At 41.5% G+C, this 20,988-nt stretch overlaps 1 protein-coding gene across 1 annotated transcript; it reads right to left on the bottom strand.

Annotated features, from left to right (window-relative positions):
- Positions 1-6,873: 6,873 nt before the first annotated feature.
- POP4 (POP4 homolog, ribonuclease P/MRP subunit) lies at positions 6,874-20,315 on the bottom strand. Its single transcript, XM_070761649.1, has 7 exons — positions 19,963-20,315; positions 18,131-18,183; positions 15,616-15,839; positions 12,368-12,445; positions 11,068-11,129; positions 7,761-7,862; positions 6,874-7,313 (listed from the first exon to the last, which is right to left on the bottom strand). Exons 1-7 carry the CDS (start codon positions 19,967-19,969, stop codon positions 7,177-7,179), a joined length of 663 nt encoding a protein of 220 aa, XP_070617750.1. The 5' UTR covers positions 19,970-20,315; the 3' UTR covers positions 6,874-7,176.
- Between the last annotated feature and the right edge of the window lie 673 nt (positions 20,316-20,988).

Genomic DNA, 20,988 nt, shown 5'->3' with positions numbered 1-20,988 from the left:
AGGGGAAGGATCCTGCAAAATCCCCAATCCCTCTCCACTCCAGGGGGAGGATCCTGCAAAATCCCCATTCCCTCCCCAATCCAGGGGAAGGATCCTGCAAAATCCCCATTCCCTCCACACTCCAGGGGAAGGATCCTGCAAAATCTCCATTCCCTCTCCACTCCAGCGGAAGGATCCTGCAAAATCCCCATTCCCTCCACACTCCAGGGGAAGGATCCTGCAAAATCCCCATTCCCTCCCCACTCCAGGGGAAGGATCCTGCAAAATCCCCGTTCTCTCCACACTCCAGGGGAAGGATCCTGCAAAATCTCCATTCCCTCCCCACTCCAGGGGAAGGATCCTGCAAAATCCCCATTCCCTCCACACTCCAGGGGAAGGATACTGCAAAATCTCCATTCCCTCCCCACTCCAGGGGAAGGATCCTGCAAAATCCCCATTCCCTCCACACTCCAGGGGAAGGATCCTGCAAAATCCCCATTCCCTCCACACTCCAGGGGAAGGATCCTGCAAAATCCCCGTTCCCTCCACACTCCAGGGGAAGGATCCTGCAAAATCCCCGTTCCCTCCACACTCCAGGGGAAGGATCCTGCAAAATCTCCATTCCCTCCCCACTCCAGGGGAAGGATCCTGCAAAATCCCCGTTCTCTCCCCACTCCAGGGGAAGGATCCTGCAAAATCCCCATTCCCTCCCCACTCCAAGGGAAGGATCCTGCAAAATCCCCATTCCCTCCCCACTCCAGGGGAAGGATCATGCAAAATCCCCGTTCTCTCCACACTCCAGGGGAAGGATCCTGCAAAATCCTCATTCCCTCCCCACTCCAGGGGAAGGATACTGCAAAATCCCCATTCCCTCCCAACTCCAGGGGAAGGATACTGCAAAATCCCCATTCCCTCCCAACTCCAGGGGAAGGATACTGCAAAATCCCCATTCCCTCCCAACTCCAGGGGAAGGATACTGCAAAATCCTCATTCCCTCCCCACTCCAGGGGAAGGATACTGCAAAATCCCCATTCCCTCCCAACTCCAGGGGAAGGATACTGCAAAATCCCCATTCCCTCCCAACTCCAGGGGAAGGATACTGCAAAATCCCCATTCCCTCCCAACTCCAGGGGAAGGATACTGCAAAATCCCCGTTCCCTCCCAACTCCAGGGGAAGGATACTGCAAAATCCCCGTTCCCTCCCAACTCCAGGGGAAGGATACTGCAAAATCCCCGTTCCCTCCCAACTCCAGGGGAAGGATACTGCAAAATCCCCGTTCCCTCCCAACTCCAGGGGAAGGATACTGCAAAATCCCCATTCCCTCCCAACTCCAGGGGAAGGATACTGCAAAATCCCCATTCCCTCCCAACTCCAGGGGAAGGATACTGCAAAATCTCCATTCCCTCCCCACTCCAGGGGAAGGATACTGCAAAATCCCCATTCCCTCCCCACTCCAGGGGAAGGATACTGCAAAATCCCCATTCCCTCCCCACTCCAGGGGAAGGATACTGCAAAATCCCCATTCCCTCCCCACTCCAGGGGAAGGATCCTGCAAAATCCCCGTTCCCTCCCCACTCCAGGGGAAGGATACTGCAAAATCCCCATTCCCTCCCCACTCCAGGGGAAGGATACTGCAAAATCCCCATTCCCTCCCAACTCCAGGGGAAGGATACTGCAAAATCTCCATTCCCTCCCCACTCCAGGGGAAGGATACTGCAAAATCCCCATTCCCTCCCCACTCCAGGGGAAGGATACTGCAAAATCCCCATTCCCTCCCCACTCCAGGGGAAGGATACTGCAAAATCCCCGTTCCCTCCCCACTCCAGGGGAAGGATACTGCAAAATCCCCATTCCCTCCCCACTCCAGGGGAAGGATCCTGCAAAATCCCCGTTCCCTCCCCACTCCAGGGGAAGGATCCTGCAAAATCCCCATTCCCTCCCCACTCCAGGGGAAGGATCCTGCAAAATCCCCATTCCCTCCCCACTCCAGGGGAAGGATACTGCAAAATCCCCATTCCCTCCCCACTCCAGGGGAAGGATACTGCAAAATCCCCGTTCTCTCCACACTCCAGGGGAAGGATACTGCAAAATCCTCATCCCCTCCCCACTCCAGGGGAAGGATACTGCAAAATCCCTATCCCCTCCCCACTCCAGGGGAAGGATCCTGCAAAATCCCCATTCCCTCCCCACTCTAGAGGAAGGATCCTGAAAAATCCCCATTTCTTCCCCACTCCTGTGGGAAGGATACTGCAAAATGAGAAGAATCTGTGAAATAGCTATCCTCTTTTTGCTATGAGGATGTCTGTTGCATTTTTCTTGGGTTTCAGCCCTGTAAACCATCTTAAGAAGTTAGTGAAATCTTGCAACTGTGCGTCATTATTTGTAAAATAATATCCTTGACGAATAAGTTTCGGGAGTGTGCTTGTCGGATATAAATCAAGTTGCATATCCACACACCTCACTTTGTGTGCCCTTCACAGTCCAATGAAACACTCCTTACTTTAATTTGGATAGCATCTTCACTAACGATGTTGATTTAAGACATCCATTAAAGGCCCATAATGTTAATTAACTGGACTCTGCCAATAAAGTTCTATTAGCCCTTCCTATTAAATTAATATGGTAGGCATTTTAGCAGATGTCCTAATTAGATGTTACATCATGGAATGAAATAAATCAGAGTCAAGTCATTGTCCAAGGGGAAGTTGGTGCTATATATATATATTATAACCAATACGTATCTATTTTTATTTCCTGCCTTTATTATTGTATAGATCAGTGTTTTTCAACCAGTGTGCCGTGGCACACTAGTGTGCCGCGAGACATGGTCAGGTGTGCCGCGAAGCTCAGAGAGAAAGAAAGCAAGAGAGAGAGAGAGAGAGAGAGAGCAAGAAAGAGAAAGAGCGAGAGAGAGAGAAAGAGAACAAAAGAGAGATAAAGAAAGAAAGAAAGAGAGAGAGAACAAGAGAAAGAAAGAGAGAAAGAGAGAGAAAGAAAGCAAGAGAGAGAGAAAGAGGGAGAGAAGGAGAGAGAGAAAGACATAGAGGGAGGTAGTGAGGGAGAGAGAAAGAGAGCAAAAAAGAGAGGAAGGAAGGAAGAGAAAGAAAGAGGGATGGAGAGAGAGATAAAGGAAGAGGAAGGAAGAGAAAGAGGGAGGGAGAAAGAAATAGAGTGAAGGGGAGGAATGTGCCCTAGGGTTTCGTAAATGTAAAAAATGTGCCGCGGCTCAAAAAAGGTTGAAAATCACTGGTATAGATAATGCAAGGCAGCGAACATACCCAATACTCCTTCCTTCTTCTATTCTCCCCATAATGACCTTGTGAAGTAGCTTAGGCTGAAAAGAAAGACTGGCCAAAGGTTACTCAAGTCAGCTTTTATATATAAGGTAAGATTAGAATTCACCATCTCCTGGTCCAAGAGACACCAAGTTGACTTTCATGACTAAGGCAGGACTAGCATTCACCAACTCTTGGTGATTGGCCCAAAGTCACCCAGCGTAGATGCCCAGGTTGAATGCGAGGGAGGGCTCAAAGACACCATCAAGTTCCTTAATTTAAGCAAACAAGAGATGTTAAGTCCAACCCACCTTGAGTTCCATTGACTCCTACCTATTGCCAACTCGCTTTGACCATTAGTTGTTCAGATTCTTGTAGCAAGCTTTAACATACAATCAATGCATATACAGTGTTCCCTCGATTTTCGCGGGGGATGTGTTCCGAGACTGCCCATGAAAGTTGAATTTCCGCAAAGTAGAGATGCGGAAGTAAATACACTATTTTTGGCTATGAACAGTATCACAAGCCTTCCCTTAACACTTTAAACCCCTAAAGTGCAATTTCCCATTCCCTTAGCAACCATTTAGATCATTACTCACCATGTTTATTTATTAAAGTTTATTAAAAAAAATTTAAATTAAAGTCGGATGAAAGTTTGGCGATGACATGTGACGTCATCGGGTGGGAAAAACCGTGGTATAGGGAAAAAACTCACAAAGTATTTTTTAATTAATATTTTTGAAAAAACGTGGTATAGACTTTTCGCAAAGTTCGAACCTGCGAAAATCGAGGGAACACTGTATTCATTTGAACTGCCTGGATTTTCTGATTTCCCACACTTGACATCTAGATGCCTTTCAGTCCTAATGTGGGATTGGGACCCATGAGTTCCTGGTTTGGATAGAGAGATGAGAGATGGACGGATGGACAGACGGACAACACCTTGCAGCTCTTCCGTGGAATCCAGATTTGTGAAGCTCGCTTCAAACAGTTTTTGTGGAAACTGGGTTCTGTACGTGTCTATTGAGCTCTGCAGTGATTTTAGGAGCTGCGGTCTTGCGATCCGCTCTAACAATTCGCTTTAGAGTCCGACGGTCTCTCTCAGACAACTTCGACTTTCGACCAGACCTGTGCTTGGCTGAGGACGTTTTCCCTTCTCTTTCAAAAGCGGTCATTACTTTTGAGACATGACCTCTTGAAACGCCAAACATTCGGGCACTTTCTGTTACACTAACGCCTGCCATTCGAGCACCAACAATTTGGCCTCTTTGAAAGTCTGAGAGGTCTGCCATTTCTAGAAGGTTATAACCAATTTCCTTAAATTTCTGTTTAAAAAAGTACCGTAGTTTAAAAAAACATATCGAATAACAGAATTAAAAACATAAAAACATTAAAATATGTCAAGTTTTGATTGATTTGAACATGTTCAAAAAATTATGATGCCAAAAAGTCAAGTGTTTCCATTTTTTTACCCACCCCCCTGTATGTGTTGGCTGGATTGTTGAGTCGTGGGTTTTAACTGGGGTTATTGTTTTAATTTATATTCGACTTCTTTTTATTGTAAATTTTATTTTTATATTGTTGTAAGCCACTCTGAGTCCTTCAGGATTGGGTGGCATAGAAGTCGAATTAATAATAATAATAATAATAATAATAATAATAATAATAATAATAATAATAATAATACAACATCCGGGTCCGCCTTCTGCCGCACGAATCCCAGCGACCGGTTAGGTCCCACAGAGTCGTTCTTCTTTGGGTCCCGTCAACTAAACAATGTCGTCTGGCGGGAGCCAGGGGAAGAGCCTTCTCTGTGGTGGCCCCGATCCTCTGGAACCAGCTTCCAGAATTGCCCCCACCCTCCTTGCCTTTCGTAAGCTCCTCAAAACCCACCTCTGTCGTCAGGCATGGGGGAACTGAACTACCCTTTTCCCCCTAGGCCTATACAATTTATGCATGGTATGTTTGTGTGTATGTTTGGTTTTAATGAGGGTTTTAAAATTATTTTAAATATTAGATTTGTTACATGCTGTTTATTACTGTTGTTAGCCGCCCCGAGTCTACGGAGAGGGGCGGCATACAAATCTAATAAATAAATAAATAAAATTAATAATAAAATTAATAATAAAATTAATAATAATAATAATAATAATAATAATAATAATAATAATAATAATTTTCTCTCTTTTGGCCAGAAATATTTTAAGGTGGGAGCCTTTGAAAAAGGAACATTTTATGCACGAAGAGCTCTCCCTTGCAAAGACATTCTGTGTTCAGGCATTATCTTTTATTTATAATCCTACCCTGATGAATGCCCTGGTACTGTATTCTCTTTCATTTCAATGTCATTGCGCATCCTGTTTATTTTATTTTTTTAAAGAAATTCGGTTCAGTTAATCTTTGAAATGCACACACCGCCTCCTGAGAATTATACTCGCTAAGATGGACCTGCCCTTCCTTTCCTTGACATGGGGGGGGGGGGGAAGAGAAAACAATAGAAGGAGCTTTGCATTACAAAGCTTGGACATCCCAGGTTGCTTCGCATAAATGCCTCTCAAGAGTTGGTTTTTAATTTTTCATACTGATTTGGTGACAGGCACAGAATTTTATAAGGTTCAGCGGAAGGCTGCCTGTTACACGCCAGAGGTGTTCTAACCTTAGGAAACAGCCCGATTTACATAATTTTCTCCCCCCCCCCCCTCTTTGGGATAGGCCTGCGTACGTTCAATAGTAAACAGCTAGCTTACCACGAAGCAATGGAAAAGAGGGTTTTTTTTTCCTCCCAGATATTGGAAATATTTCCTTTTTCTTTCCAGGATAAGCTTCAAAAAGTCAGACTGATCAAAATAATTTGTCCCGTGTTGCATACTAGTTAAGAGATGGCAACAAGCATTGTGGAGTCTTGGTATTAAAGCAGGTCTACTTGCTACATACTTAATTTGTCTGTTTGTCTGTCTATCTGTCTATCTATCTCAAACTGCAAGATGGGCACCTGTAAATTTAATGAAAATTAAACAAAAATCCATTCCTATCTATCTATCTATCTATCTATCTATCTATCTATCTATCTATCTACCTACCTACCTACCTACCTACCTACCTACCTACCTATTTATTATCTATCTCAAACTGCATGATGGGCACCTGCAAATTTAATGAAAATTAAACAAAAATCCATTCATATCTATCATCTATCTATCTATCTATCTATCTATCTATCTATCTATCTATCTATCTATCTATCATCTATCCATCTATTTCTATATCTATCTATTCATCCCTCCCTCCTTATTATTAAATGTGATGCCCATCTCATTTCAAAGTGACTCCATCCATCAATCTCAAACTGTAAGGTGAGCAACATGTAAATTTAGTAAAAATTGAATAAATGAAAAAAATCCATCTCTATAATCTATCTATCTATCTATCTATCTATCTATCTATCTATCTATCTATCTATCTATCTATCAATCATCTACCTACCTACCTACCTACCTACCTACCTATTCATCTATCCATCCATCCCACTGCAACTTGACCCAACTGTACAATGCTTATTATAAACCAAAAATAGTCACACATTGCTGCTTTGGACATTTAAAAAAAAATCAAAGATCCTTTCATTCCATATTACAAACAAGAACATTTTAAATAACATAATACAAAATCCAACATGGCATAAGTATAGAATCAGAACAATACTTGTAAATTTGGGAATTGCAACCTCAAAATTGCCAGTCTTTGCCAGCCAAAATCAATACAAGCAAGAACCCATTTGGGTGGATGGAGGTCATCATTCTTGCTGCTGTTGCTTCTTTTTCTCATTTTCTTCTTAGAAGAAAAGATTGTGGTGGACTCTCTGAACCCTTGGAAACAAAAGTTTCCAATTTTGCAGACCACATACACACAAAAAAAGCAAAATCATAGATCCATTGTTCCTTGCCCCTTGAACTTTTTCGCAGAACGCTCGCTTGCTCGAAACTGGATCCTGCTTCCGTAGATGTAGGACACAAACCCATCCGTTTCAAGGCTGAAGATATTGTTCCGCTTTGGAATAACTGAAAGAAGGCCAGAGAAAATGCCTTTTGGTTAAACGATTTAACACAACGCACAGATCTTACAAGGGACAGGCAAGAGAAATTCTCTTATCTCAAAAAGTTAGAATCAAGAAGTAGATATAAATGCTGGCTCTGTTAAAAAGTGCTATGGCTAACATGTTGTAAGCCGCCCTGAGTCTAAGGAGAAGGGCGGCATAAAAATTGAATGAATGAATGAATGAATGAAGGATGGGGAAGGAATATAGCAGTGTCAGTAAACCTTTTTGGCACCAAGTGCTAAAACGAAAGCGCCAGAAACTGGTAGAGCAGTTCCCAAGAGGAATTCACGCTACCCTGAGGAATTCTGGGAGTTGAAGTCCACAAATCTTAAAAGTTCACAAAGTCTAGGAACACGGTTAAACGAAACTCTCTATAGTACTGATCGAGTTGAGCTTCCGGTTTGCCTACCTTTCAGCTTGTCTTCTTTTGTGACAATTTTGAAAACGTACTTCGTTTCCTGGACGACGATGCCCGTGATGCCGACGTAGGAAGGACATCTGGATTTGGTCACTGGAAGGAGAGAGAGAGAGAGAGAGAGAAGGTCCTAACATTTAAACTGGACCATCCAGTTTAAATCAGAACTGCAGAAAAAACAATTGTTGCCAACCTGCCTTCCATTGAGGACCTGTATACAGGTACTGTATGATCCAAAAAGAGAGCCGTGAAAATGTTTACTGACCCCTCGCATCCTTTCAACTCCTACCCTCAAAACGTTGCTACGAAGTACTGCACATCAAGACAACTAGGCACAAGAACAGTTTCTTCTCGAACGCCATCACTCTGCTAAACAAATAATTCCCTCAACGCTGTCAAACTATTTATTAAGTCTGCACTTCTATTACTACTAGGTTTTTTTCTCATCATTCCTATCACCCATTTTCTCCCACTTATGACTGTATGACTGTAACTGGTTGCTTGTATCCTTAATATTTTTATTAATATCGATTGTTTCCTTGTTGCTTATTTGACCCCTATGACAATCATTAAGTTTTGTACCTCGTGATTCTTGGCAAATGTATCTTTTTCTTTTATGTACATTGAGCAAATTCCTTGTGTGTCCAGTCACACGTGGCCAATAAAGAATTCTATTCCATTTATTCTATTCTATTCCATTCCATTCCATTTATTTATTTATTCGATTTTTATGCCGCCCTTCTCCTTAGACTCAGGGCAGCTTACAACATGTTAGCCATAGCGCTTTTTAACAGAGCCAGCCTATTGCCCCCACAATCCGGGTCCTCATTTTACCCACCTTGGAAGGGTGGAAGGCTAAGTCAACCTTGAGCCGGTGATGAGATTTGAACCGCTGAGCTACAGAGCTACAGTCAGCTTCAGTGGCCTGCAATACAGCACTCTTCCTGCTGCGCCACCCCGGCTCTTAGGTAGGCATCCCATCCCATCCTGTTGTAATTGCTGAGAGTCCCACTGTATGATTGTGCATATGTGCATGTGGGAAAAAGTGTAAATAAGAATCCCAGCTTTGAAAGGTGTCTTCCGCATGGGTGGGTTCAAATTCCTCTTCAGCAGAGAGACCCCTATTAATTTCCTTTTTTTGGGAAAAAATATATTTTATTTTATATAAACAAATCATAGAAACATAGAAACATAGAAGACTGACGGCAGAAAAAGACCTCATGGCCCATCTAGTCTGCCCTTATACTATTTCCTGTGTTTTATCTTAGGATGGATATATGTTTATCCCAGGCATGTTTAAATTCAGTTACTGTGGATTTACCAACCACGTCTGCTGGAAGTTTGTTCCAAGGATCTACTACTCTTTCAGTGAAATAATATTTCTTCACGTTGCTTTTGATCTTTCCCCCAACTAACTTCAGATTGTGTCCCCTTGTTCTTGTGTTCACTTTCCTATTAAAAACACTTCCCTCCTGGACCTTATTTAACCCTTTAACATATTTAAATGTTTCGATCATGTCCCCCCTTTTCCTTCTGTCCTCCAGACTATACAGATTGAGTTCATTAAGTCTTTCCTGATACATTTTATGCTTAAGACCTTCCACCATTCTTGTAGCCCGTCTTTGGACCCGTTCAATTTTGTCAATATCTTTTTGTAGGTGAGGTCTCCAGAACTGAACACAGTATTCCAAATGTGGTCTCACCAGCGCTCTATATAAGGGGATCAGAATCTCCCTCTTCCTGCTTGTTATACCTCTAGCTATGCAGCCAAGCATCCTACTTGCTTTTCCTACTGCCCGACCACACTGCTCACCCATTTTGAGACTGTCAGAAATCACTACCCCTAAATCCTTTTCTTCTGAAGTTTTTGCTAACACAGAACTGCCAATGCAATACTCAGATTGAGGATTCCTTTTCCCCAAGTGCATTATTTTACATTTGGAAACATTAAACTGCAGTTTCCATTGCTTTGACCATTTATCTAGTAAAGCTAAATCATTTACCTTATTACAGACCCCTCCAGGAATATCAACCCTATTGCACACTTTAGAGTCATCGGCAAATAGGCAAACCTTCCCTACCAAACCTTCCCCTATGTCACCCACGAACATATTAAAAAGAATAGGACCCAGAACAGACCCTTGTGGCACACCACTTGTAACCTGTCTCTGCTCAGAATACTCGCCATTAACAATAACTCTCTGATGTCTATGCTTCAGCCAGCTTGAAATCCACTGAACTATCCAGGGATTAAGTCCAATCTTCACTAATTTATCTATCAGCTCTTCCATTTTTCATTAAACATGTTCACACTCCCACACATCTTTCAGTTTAAGCATATGTGTGTGCAGTTTGGGCACTTGGTAGATAAAATGTTTGCAATCACTGGATTATGGGGTCATTAAAAGAAAGATGACATATGGCCAAATTGCTCTCAGGTTTTCCTGGCATTCAAGAGGAATGTCTCTTCCTGTAACTTAAAAAATGTTGGTTTCTGGGAATACAGTAGTGGAGAATAGGTTTCTCTCCAGCCTGGCTGAGATACCAGAAAACTAACTTTGCCCCTTCAACATTTCTCAAGGTTCAACACAACCTTTGCCCTCCTCCCCCTTGTAAAACCTAACTTCTAAGATACCCGCAGGTAACATTATCCCCAGTGTGTAGGGGGGGGAAAAACAGTAATAACTTTTCACTCTTCTCAGGGATCATCAAGGACACTGACATACAGGCCAGATGGAAAGACTTCTTCATATGGTGTGCAGACTATCTCAGGGACCGCCTTCTGCTGCACGAATCCCAGTGACCAGTTAGGTCCCACAGAGTGGGTATTCTCCGGGTCCCGTCAACTAAACAATGTTGCTTGGCGGGACCCAGGGGAAGAGCCTTCTCTGTGGCGGCCCCGACCCTCTGGAACCAACTCCCTCCAGAGATTAGAATTGCTCCCACCCTCCTTGCCTTTCGTAAGCTTCTTAAAACCCACCTCTGCCGCCAGGCATGGGGGAACTGAGATACTCTTTCCCCCTAGGCCTTTACAATTTTATGCATGGTATGTCTGTATGTATGTTTGGTTTTACAATAAGGGTTTTTAACTGTTTTAATATTGGATTGTCATATGCTGTTTTACTACTGTTGTTAGCCGCCCCGAGCCTACAGAGAGGGGCGGCATACAAATCCAATCCAATCCAATCCAATCAATCAATCAAATAGAACCCACTATGTAAAATTAAGAGGAGGGAAACATGATTTAAATTATTTAGGGTACTGCAAGTTTTATATTTTTAAAACAAAGCTATGGGTGTACCTGTCACAAGTGCTCCGTGTAAATCTGCTTTAAGCAATTTGGTTTGAATCATCTGTGGATGCCTGCAAAATGCATAAAGAAATAAATTAAAATTCTTCCGTGAAGTTAAACAAAAGGAGGATTTAAGATGCTATTTTCACTTGAAAATACGGCGTGATCACGACAGTGATGAAATAAAAGGGATAAACCCAACCCAGTGACCAAATAAACAAACTTCCAGTGTCTGGCTTTGCAAAACTATTTGAGACCAGATTCTAAATTAAGAGGTCCTGGGTTAAAACATCCTTCTATGTAATGTAGCTATACACACAAACCTATGATTCAACTCTTCCCCATCAGCTAGGTTTTCATATAAAAGAGATCTGACTGGAGGAGGCATTCACACAGAGCAGGGTTTTGTTTTTTTTAAAAAATGTGTTTTGCAAAAAATGAGATTCCTATAAGACAGCCTTCACTCAAATACAACCAATTATGTAGAGCAGTGATTTTCAACCTTTTTTGAGCCGCGGCACATTTTTTACATTTATGAAACCCTGGGGCACATTGAGCCCGGATTGGGGGGGGGAGGGGCTAAAAAAAGTTTGGACAAAAAAATTCTCTCTCTCTTCCTCCCTTTTGCTTTACTTCTCTTTCCCTCCCTCTTTCTCTCCCTTCCTTCCTCTTTCTTTCTCTCTCTCCATCCCTCTTTCTTTCTCTTCCTTCCTTCCTCTCTTTTTTGCTCTTTTTCTCTCTCCCTCCCTCCCTCTATGTCTTTCTCTCCCTCTCCTTCCCTCCCTCTCTTTCTCTCTCTCTTTCTTTCTCTCTCGTTCTCTTTCTCTCTCTTGCTTTCTTTCTCTTGCTTTCTTTCTCTCTCTTGCTTTCTTTCTCTCTCTCTTGCTTTCTCTCTCTCTTTCTTTCTCTCTCTGAGTTTCGCGGCACACCTGACCATGTCTCGCAGCACACTAGTGTGCCACGGCACACTGGTTGAAAAACACTGATGTAGAGACTCCAGGAGAGAGAGCGCGAGCGAGCGAGATTTAAAAAGATGTTTAATGGCCATATTTCCAAACTTTTAAAAAGTTTTAAACTTTTAAAAAGTTTGAAAACCTTGTTATGAACTTTTTCTTTCTCAAGCTCTGAAAGGGAAGAATTCTAGAATGCCAATTTCCATTTGGTCTTTTTGAAAGGTTTTTTTTCCCATCAGAGAAGAAATTCTCAGCCTTTTGAGGTATGGTCTCCATCTTCACTGAAATGCAACCAGCTTGCAAAAAAAGAAAATAAATAAAATGAAAAAAGACAGAATGAATAGAACTGAACTTACGCATCGGGCTTCAATCCGTTGCAGAGTTCTCTAATGTACTGTTTCCAAAGTTCGTGCAATGGGATAAAGATCTCGTATCTACAGAATAAGCAGAAAAAAAGCAAGGACCATATGCGACAATTATCCAGGGCTTCTGTAAAATAGTTCATTGGAATGGAATTTATTCCTGGTTTAACTACAATAGTCCTTGACTTACACAACGTTCTGTAAACGAACTTTGGAGTTATAATGGCATTGCAAAAATTGACCTTTGATGACTGATTTTTGCCCATGACGATTGTAGCATCCCAGCAGTCATAGAATCAAAGTTGGCTTTTAATTTCATGTTGAATATTTAAGCTGCTAGTATAACATGGTGGAGGGGGAAAAAAAGAAAATTTAGGCTGCTTGACACTTTAAAGCATTGAGGGCGAACCTTTTTTGGTTAAGGTGCCAAAACGGATGTTTTTTAAAAAGTGTTGAATTAGACTTCAGACCTCTTTAAATCTTTTTCAACAAAGCAAAAACAGTCCCAGCTTTAAAAGAAGGCAGCTTAAGGTACGGTAATAATTTTTTTTCTTTAAAAATATCACCTACTGCCCCCTTGTGGTGAACTACCATTCCAGAAAATAACCCTCCCAAAAGGAGCCATTCACAGATTAGGGGTTTGCCAGAAACCAGATACTGTGGTACCTCTACTTAAGAACTTAATTCGTTCCAGCGTTGTACATACCCCTGGTCAGTTGGAGGATGATGAAGAGCTTGAGGACTCTGATACAGATAGTGTTTATGAATTAGTGGTAGGCCCTGGGTTACAGGTATTAGAACAGGTGGGAGGCCAGCCACAGGATGTGGCTATAAGTCCAGAATCTAGCGAGGAAGAAACATACGTTCGCTGGGTCAATCCTCAATTCAGGAGGGTCCAAAAACGCAAGGAACAGGTGTTAGGAAAAAGATATTAAGGGGAGGAATGGGTTAAATACTGGAGTGATGTGTTTGGTACGTCAGGGGGCTAGTGGGGAAGAAGGGTGGAGTTCCTATGTTGTAATTCCAAAATGAAATGTGTTTCCATTTCGCTCCGGAGCGAGTAAGTTCATTCTGTGTTATTTTGCAGTCATTCCTGCTGTTTTTGAAGCATGCTGCAAGTACATAAATCTTGGGAGATGGAGGAGGCTGGGAGGAATGTATGTGGAATGTAATTAAGAGAGATAACCTGAGAAAAGGAATGTACCAGTCTGTATTGCATTTTGAATACAGAAGTGAAGAGAATAAAAATGGAGTTTCTTTGTTTATGAAATACTGCATTCAGTAAGAGTTATTTTTAATAACTAAAGTTCTACTAGAAACCAGAACAACCAGGTTCTTAAGTTTGTAAGTAGAAGCAATTTTTCCCATAGGAATCAATGTAAAAACAAATAATGTGTGCAAACCCATCAGGAAAAAAATAAAAGCTCGGAATTTGGGTGGGAGGAGGAGGAGGAAGAAGAAGAGGAGGAGGACAATTGCTGCCCAGAGCAAAGGGAACATTTCTTTTCTCTGGGCACTGGCAGAGGTTTATTCCCTCTCCAAGTGTCCAGAGAAAGTAAAATGCTTTGTTCACTCTGGACTGCCAAAGCTCCTTAAGCGCCACCGAAAGGCTCCTCTGGCAGCCCAGATGGCCGGGATTAAAGGGGGAATGGCAGGAAACTGGCCGGGCCTTCATGCCGCTTTCAAATTTCCTGGGAAATTTTTCCAGGCTCAGGTTCTTAAGTAGAAAATGGTTCTTAAGAAGAGGCAAAAAAATCTTGAACACCCGGTTCTTATCTAGAAAGGTTCTTAAATAGAGGCGTTCTTAAGTAGAGGTACCACTGTATATATATATGGGGGCAGTTTATAGTTATGGTTATAGTTTATTAAATTTGTATGCCGCCCCTCTCCGAAGACTCGGGGCGTTCACAACATAATAGCAGGGATCCCCAAGAGAACTGTGCAATATTTGAACACAAAGTGGTCAAAAGGGTTTTAAGAACCAGCAAAGGCACACACACATACTTGTTGGGGTGCTGCAGTTCTTTTTATCCTCACGCTCGCGAGGAGCTTAGTGTAACGTGGTGCTTCTCAATTATCTTCTGTTACGCCCCCCCTAGGAAGAAGTAAATATTTCACGTGCCCCCAACCCTCCGCTGGGACGATTGTTTGCAATATTTGGCACGTTTGTGCTGAAAAAAACCCTCAAGTTTTTGACAAACAAAAGTGTAACATGTTTAAGTGACGCCTTAATCCCAGAGCTATACTCGCACTTAACAACGAACTAAAGGGTCACCATCAGTGAACGGTTGGACAATATTACTCGGACTGTCATGTAGATGGTTGAGTGGTTCAGGGTGGGGAATTTGTAGTGGGTGGGACATTTTATTCTATTTTTTATTTTATTTTTTATTCTATTTTTAAATTTACCTATTATGATTTTATGTATGGTGGGACTGGTCTCTGGGTGTCACACGACTTTCGTTGCCAATGACAATTCGTTGTTTTGACAATGACAATAAATTTGTTATTATTATTATTAATTTATTTCAATTCATGCTGTCGACTGCCAACGTTTTTAGACACAATAAACATAGCGGTCTTTCCTTGTCTCCCACCGTAGTCCCAGTGAAGCCAAGCGCTACCTTCGCTTCGTCATATTTCCTCATCTTAGTTTTCAGGAGACTTACGTTTGTCTCATTACTATTCTCCTCCTTTCTTTTAATCCCTGTTAAATGTTTTTCCATGGTGTCTCTTAAGAGTTTGTGATTTGTCTTGCAAAGCTCATTGCTGTAAGCCACTCCGAGTCCTCAGAGAGGGGCGGCATACAAATCTAATAAATAATAATAATAATAATAATAATAATAATAATAATAATAATAATAATAACCAATTAGGTCATTGGCAGCATGTCGAGAGAGATAAAGGCTGGTGCTTATCAGCCTTCTTCCGAAAGACTGTGGCAGACTTCTATCCATTGTTTGGGACTTATTATGGCTGGGAATGAACAGAATTCACAGCTGTTGAGATAAAAAGGGGTTTTTGGAGGACTACATGTTTTATGATTTATCAGGAAGCCTAGGTTAGGACACTATCATTATAGCAGATCCTGGCTCTTGCAATCCCAGTGGGCATCAATCAATTCATCAGTCCTCAGGGAGTGGGCGACAAATAAATTCAATTCATTAAATTAAATTAAATCATCAATCACCCAATGACTCCAACCCTCCGAGGCGGCAGGAGAGCCAGCCTGCCTTTCTCACCTCTGCTGTTCCGGAGGAATCTCAAAGAGGTGCATTTCTCGCCTCTGTTTGGCCGACAGTCCTTTCCTCCGTTTGACCTTCTGCCGGGACTTCCTGGGTCGGGGGTGCTCAAGGACGACCGCTTTGCGGTTTAAGTGTTTTTCGATGTCTTCCTCGCTCTTCCTGGGCAAGCTCCGTTGCAGAAAGGCCTTAACAAAGGCCTCCGCCTTGTGGGATGCTTGCGGCTGAGAAAGAGAACGTAAAGATGCACCTCCAATTCTACTCTTGTTTCATGGTTTATTTTTTTTAAATTGTTTATTGGTTTTTACAAAATGAGAGATGAATTAATATACACCTCAATGATCTTTTACAGATCATAGCCCATTTCCATTTCAATTCTTAACTACAATTCTTTATGCAATATGTTCAAATTCAGTAAAGATAGAAAGAGAAAAAAATGTATATGTATCTGTATAAGTATTTATTTTATTTATTTATTTATTTATTGGATTTGTATGCCGCCCCTCTCCGCAGACTCAGGGCGGCTAACAACAGCAATAAAACAGTATATAACAAAATCCAATACTAAAAACAGTTATAGTAAACAGTATAGTATACTAAAAACATTTATAGTAAACAGGACAAAAATGTAAAAATATATGAAGATAGAAATAGATCTAACAGGAAAAGAGATATATATGCATATGAACAATTATTTCGTCTATGACTATTGCCTAAATCAATACTATGTGCATATCTATTTTTATATACATGACCTAATTCTAATTTGGGGGGTTAGTTGTTCTTTGCCCCCATGGAAAGATTTTATTTATTAGATTTGTTAAGGCTGCTAACTCCAAGGCTAAGTCCAGGTTGTGAATAATATGTCCAATATTATCAATATGAAAATTATATTGATTGCCTGGATTCGAAGCAACCTTAATGTTTACAAATGAGCAGGGGTTCCACATCCCCCTTAAGTTGAGTCCCCATTAGAAATTACACACAGTTGTCCTTCACAAATTGCTTATTTGTACCTTGTGACAATCATTAAGTGCTGTACCTCATGATTATTGAGCAATGTATCTTTTATTTTATGTACACTGAGAGCATATGCACCAATGACAAATTCCTTGTGTGTCCAATCACACTTGGCCAATAAAGAATTATATTCTATTCTGTTCTATATTCTATTCTATTCTGTTCTATTATCTATATTCTATTCTATTCTGTAATCTATGTTCTCTTCTCTTCTCCACTGCATTTGTAGGAGATTTTAGGTGAAGGAGCAAGATGAGGACAAATTAATATTTTATTTATTTTAGTTTAGTGAAATATATGTGTTCTGCCAGGGTGTTTCAACCGCCCGTAATTACAGGGTAATTAGTCCAGGAAGACACACACCACACGATAAAAGGAAAGCCCAAAAGTTTTTATAAACAGAAAAACAGAAACAGCTCCCTTTTTAAATGTCAAAGGGATTTTCTGGTACACTCAAGGCACAGGTTAAATGCAATCCAATTGCTCACCCAATAACTGGGAAATTGAGTCCAATTCTAAAGTCCAGAGAGTCCACACACAATCTTGAACAGCACAAAAACCACGATCTTGATGAAACAATGAATCAGATAAACTGCCATGAGGCTAAAACACCAGGTTGCACTTTTATCTGTAGCACTAATTACAGCAGCCCCACCCAACCACAGGTGGCCTCATTTTCTCTTGTAATAATCCTTCAGTTGTTGTCTCCTATGCATCACTCTACACATGCAGGGATGTGTCATTAATTCTTGTTCAGAATCCAAGGATGATACAGATGACTGATCTCCTCCTGGGCTGCCTGCCAAATTCCCCTCTTCCCTGTCACTCACACTTCCTTGGTCAGAGGAGGCTTCGTCAGCAGATTCCATCAGGAGCAAAACAGGCCTGCGGCATGTGGATGTCTCCCCCACCTCCACCTCCACATTCCTTGGGGCAGGATCTGGGCCAGAGCTAACCATAACAATATGTATTGTTTCACCTTGAATATACAGATAATTGACCAAAATATAAGTGCAGTCAGCTACTGAAGTTCCTAGAAAGTATCAAGACCTTGCAAAATTTTTTGAGCCTTCTCCTAATTGCTAATGCTGTTAAAATCCCACAGCGAATTTCTTGCATACGATAAGTGCTGCCATGCTTCGAACAATCTACCCATTAATGCTGTCTTATTTTTTACAGGACTTAGTGAGAAATACCATTTTGTGCACTTCAAGGCACCATCAAGCAGTACTAAGCATCATATATAGTTTCAAAGAGCCTACTTGCATTTTGGGATTTAAAGGGTTCCAAAATCCCAGAAAATTGGAAAGTTAATTTCTGAGTAAAATTTTTGTTGATTCGCTTTTTTTCATAATGTCCACAGTGTATCTCCCGTTCTTCTATGAGAAGTACACACCAAACGTATTATCCACCAATACAATTATCTCAGAGCCCAGGGTCATGTATTGAGACTGGACAACTGTATAAGTTGAATTAATAGATAAAATAAAAATACCTGGAGGTTCACGAGTTTTGCTGTTGACTCGGGCAGCTGCTTATATAACACCTCTGGAAAATAAAACATAGAGTTTACTTAGAAACATAGAAGACTGATGGCAGAAAAAGATCTCATGGTCCATCTAGTCTGCCCTTATACTATTTCCTGTATTTTATCTTACAATGGATATATGTTTATCCCAGGCATGTTTAAATTCAGTTACTGTGGATTTACCAACCATGTCTGCTGGAAGTTTGTTCCAAGGATCTACTACTCTTTCAGTAAAATAATATTTTCTCATGTTGCCTTTGATCATTCCCCCAACTAACTTCAGATTGTGTCCCCTTGTTCTTGTGTTCACTTTCCTATTAAAAACACTTCCCCCCTGAACCTTATTGAACCCTTTAACATATTTAAATGTTTCGATCATGTCCCCCCTTTTCCTTCTGTCCTCCAGACTATACAGATTGAGTTAATTAAGTCTTTCCTGATACGTTTTATGCTTAAGACCTTCCACCATTCTTGTAGCCCGTCTTTGGACCCGTTCAATTTTGTCAATATCTTTTTGTAGGTGAGGTCTCCAAAACTGAACACAGTACTTCAAATGTGGTCTCACCAGTGCTCTATATAAGGGGGTCACAATCTCCCTCTTCCTGCTTGTTATACCTCTAGTTATGCAGCCAAGCATCCTACTTGCTTTTCCTACCGCCCGACCACTTTAAAAACAAAGCAAAGTATACTGTTTCAGGAATATGCCCATCTTTCTCCAAAGGATGTTTGAAATTATGAAACAACACAGACCTAAACCATGTTGCTATAAAGATAGAGCAGTTAGGGAAGATGACAAGTTGGCTCTTATGACATATGTCATCCAACAAGCCAACCCAAGTTGTATTTTATGCTGGATTTTTCAAGATAAAGCATGCCTACTAAAGAATACAATAGAATTCTTTATTGGCCAAGTATGACTGGACACAAGGAATTTGTCTTTGGCGCATATGCTCTCAGTGTACATAAAATAAAAGATACATTTGTCAACAACTAACAATATGTGTTTTGTTATAGACCTAAGTTGATTGTTTCGGTACAAAGATGTTTCCTGCCACAAAGGCATTTTTGTTTCCATGGGTTGCAAAATGAAACAAAAGGCCAAACAAACAAACCAAAAAGGCAACTGTATTGTTTGAGTTGAAATTACCAGAAAAAAGTAACTTGCAAAATTGTAGCAAAAAAAGGAAACTCAATTGAGAAAATGCCTATTGCTAATCTCCTACTGCCTCCTCTCTCTTTTTACTTTACTTCATTTTTTAACTTTACTTAATATATTTTTTTAAAAATTCACTTAAAATACTTTTTAAGAGTATTTTACACTCTTCCAGCATTCAGGGACTGATAGTTTTATTCACAGTAAATCTTGGATAGCCTCAATGTATTTTCTTCTTTTTATGTACACTGAGAGCATATGCACCAAAGACAAATTCCTTGTGTGTCCAATCACACTTGGCCAATAAAGAATTTTATTCCTATTCACAGGTCTGATTCGCCACGTGCCTGGGTTCTCTAATCCTAATTCTTCCCCTAATTTTCCCTTCCAATTTAATTAGCCAACGGAAAGAGCCTGGTTCTAATAATTTACACTTGCAAAATCAATAAAGTCCTTAACTAAGGGACAAAAAAAATAAAGAGAAAACCCCCATCCAATCCAATAGTTCAATCGTATAAAACGACTATTTTTGCATCCTCCTTAAATCCAAACTGGAGTCACTTCGGATTAAGCACTTCCTTTCCCCTCTGCACACACCACCACATAAAGGGACAGGCTACGAATTCAAGGCTCTCGAAAGACTTACTCTCCATCTCCGTCTCCGGCAAAATTTTATCCTAAAACGCGAAAAAGCAGCAAAACCAGCCTCGGCTGCAGAACCTCCCTCGCTCGTCTGCTTCACGAAGTAAAATGAAAAGCGCACGCGTCCCTTACGCTCTCCGATAGGCTTAGAGGGAAGAGAGGCGGAGGCAAGAAAATCACCAATAAGAACTAAGTGTGAAGCGAGTGAATCACAGCGGGATTTTCGTGCCGACTCAGGGATTCTGGGAGTTGAAGTCCGCGGGTTATGAAATGGCCGTGGTTCCCTACCTGGGTTCGAAAGGTATAACCGCGCATGCGTAAGTGATACTGTACTACCCTCCTCTCGCAAATTCCCTCGCTCCGCGCTTTATTCGCAGTGGGAGTTTGCTTGCCTCCGCCTCTTTTCCTTTTAAGCCTATGGAAGAGCGGCTGCAACGCATGCTCTTTTCATTTACTTCATGAGGAGAACGGGGGAAGGAGGCTCGTCAGCCTGATTTATTTTATTTATTTTTATTTATTTGTTTTGTCAAGTACGTACTGGTGGTATACAAAGATATAACAATATTTATATACACGGTACTAGTAAAAGAGAAACATTAGGACGGAAGGCACTCTGGTGCAGTTATGCACGCCCCTTATAGCGGCTTTTTGCGTTTTAGGATAAAATTTTGTCGGAGATGGAGAATAAAGACTTCGAAAGGCTGAATTCGGGATCTCTTCCCTCTCTGTGCCAGTGTGCCGGCTCAGGGATTCTGGGAATTGAAGTCCACAAGTCATGCAGGGGTCAGAGCCCCCCACCCCTTTACGGGAATATTTCTGGCTGGCTGGGGAATTCTGGGAATTGAAGTCCAGGCGTCTTAAAAGTGGGCCAGGATTGTCTGCAGCCCTGGTTTTTCGTGGCAGAGATGGGCATTGCCTTTCAGTTTATAGGAGAGCCTTGGGCAACTCTCCCTCTCATTTCTGCATAGGAATCGAAAAGTTGCATGTTAGTCAGTAGTCCATTTGCAAGCCTTTTTGGGCTACTGCGTGT

Source organism: Erythrolamprus reginae, chromosome 9 (assembly GCF_031021105.1).
Source record: "Erythrolamprus reginae isolate rEryReg1 chromosome 9, rEryReg1.hap1, whole genome shotgun sequence".
Classification (NCBI taxonomy): domain Eukaryota; kingdom Metazoa; phylum Chordata; class Lepidosauria; order Squamata; family Dipsadidae; genus Erythrolamprus; species Erythrolamprus reginae.
This window is presented reverse-complemented; position numbering and strand designations above follow the sequence as displayed.

Coding starts and splice junctions, on each gene's coding strand:
- POP4 (XM_070761649.1), bottom strand. Junction 15,840..18,130: donor CAAAACTCGTGAACCTCCAG/GTATTTTTATTT, acceptor TCTCTTTCTCAG/CCGCAAGCATCCCACAAGGC. Junction 12,446..15,615: donor ATTCCTCCGGAACAGCAGAG/GTGAGAAAGGCA, acceptor CTTATTCTGTAG/ATACGAGATCTTTATCCCAT.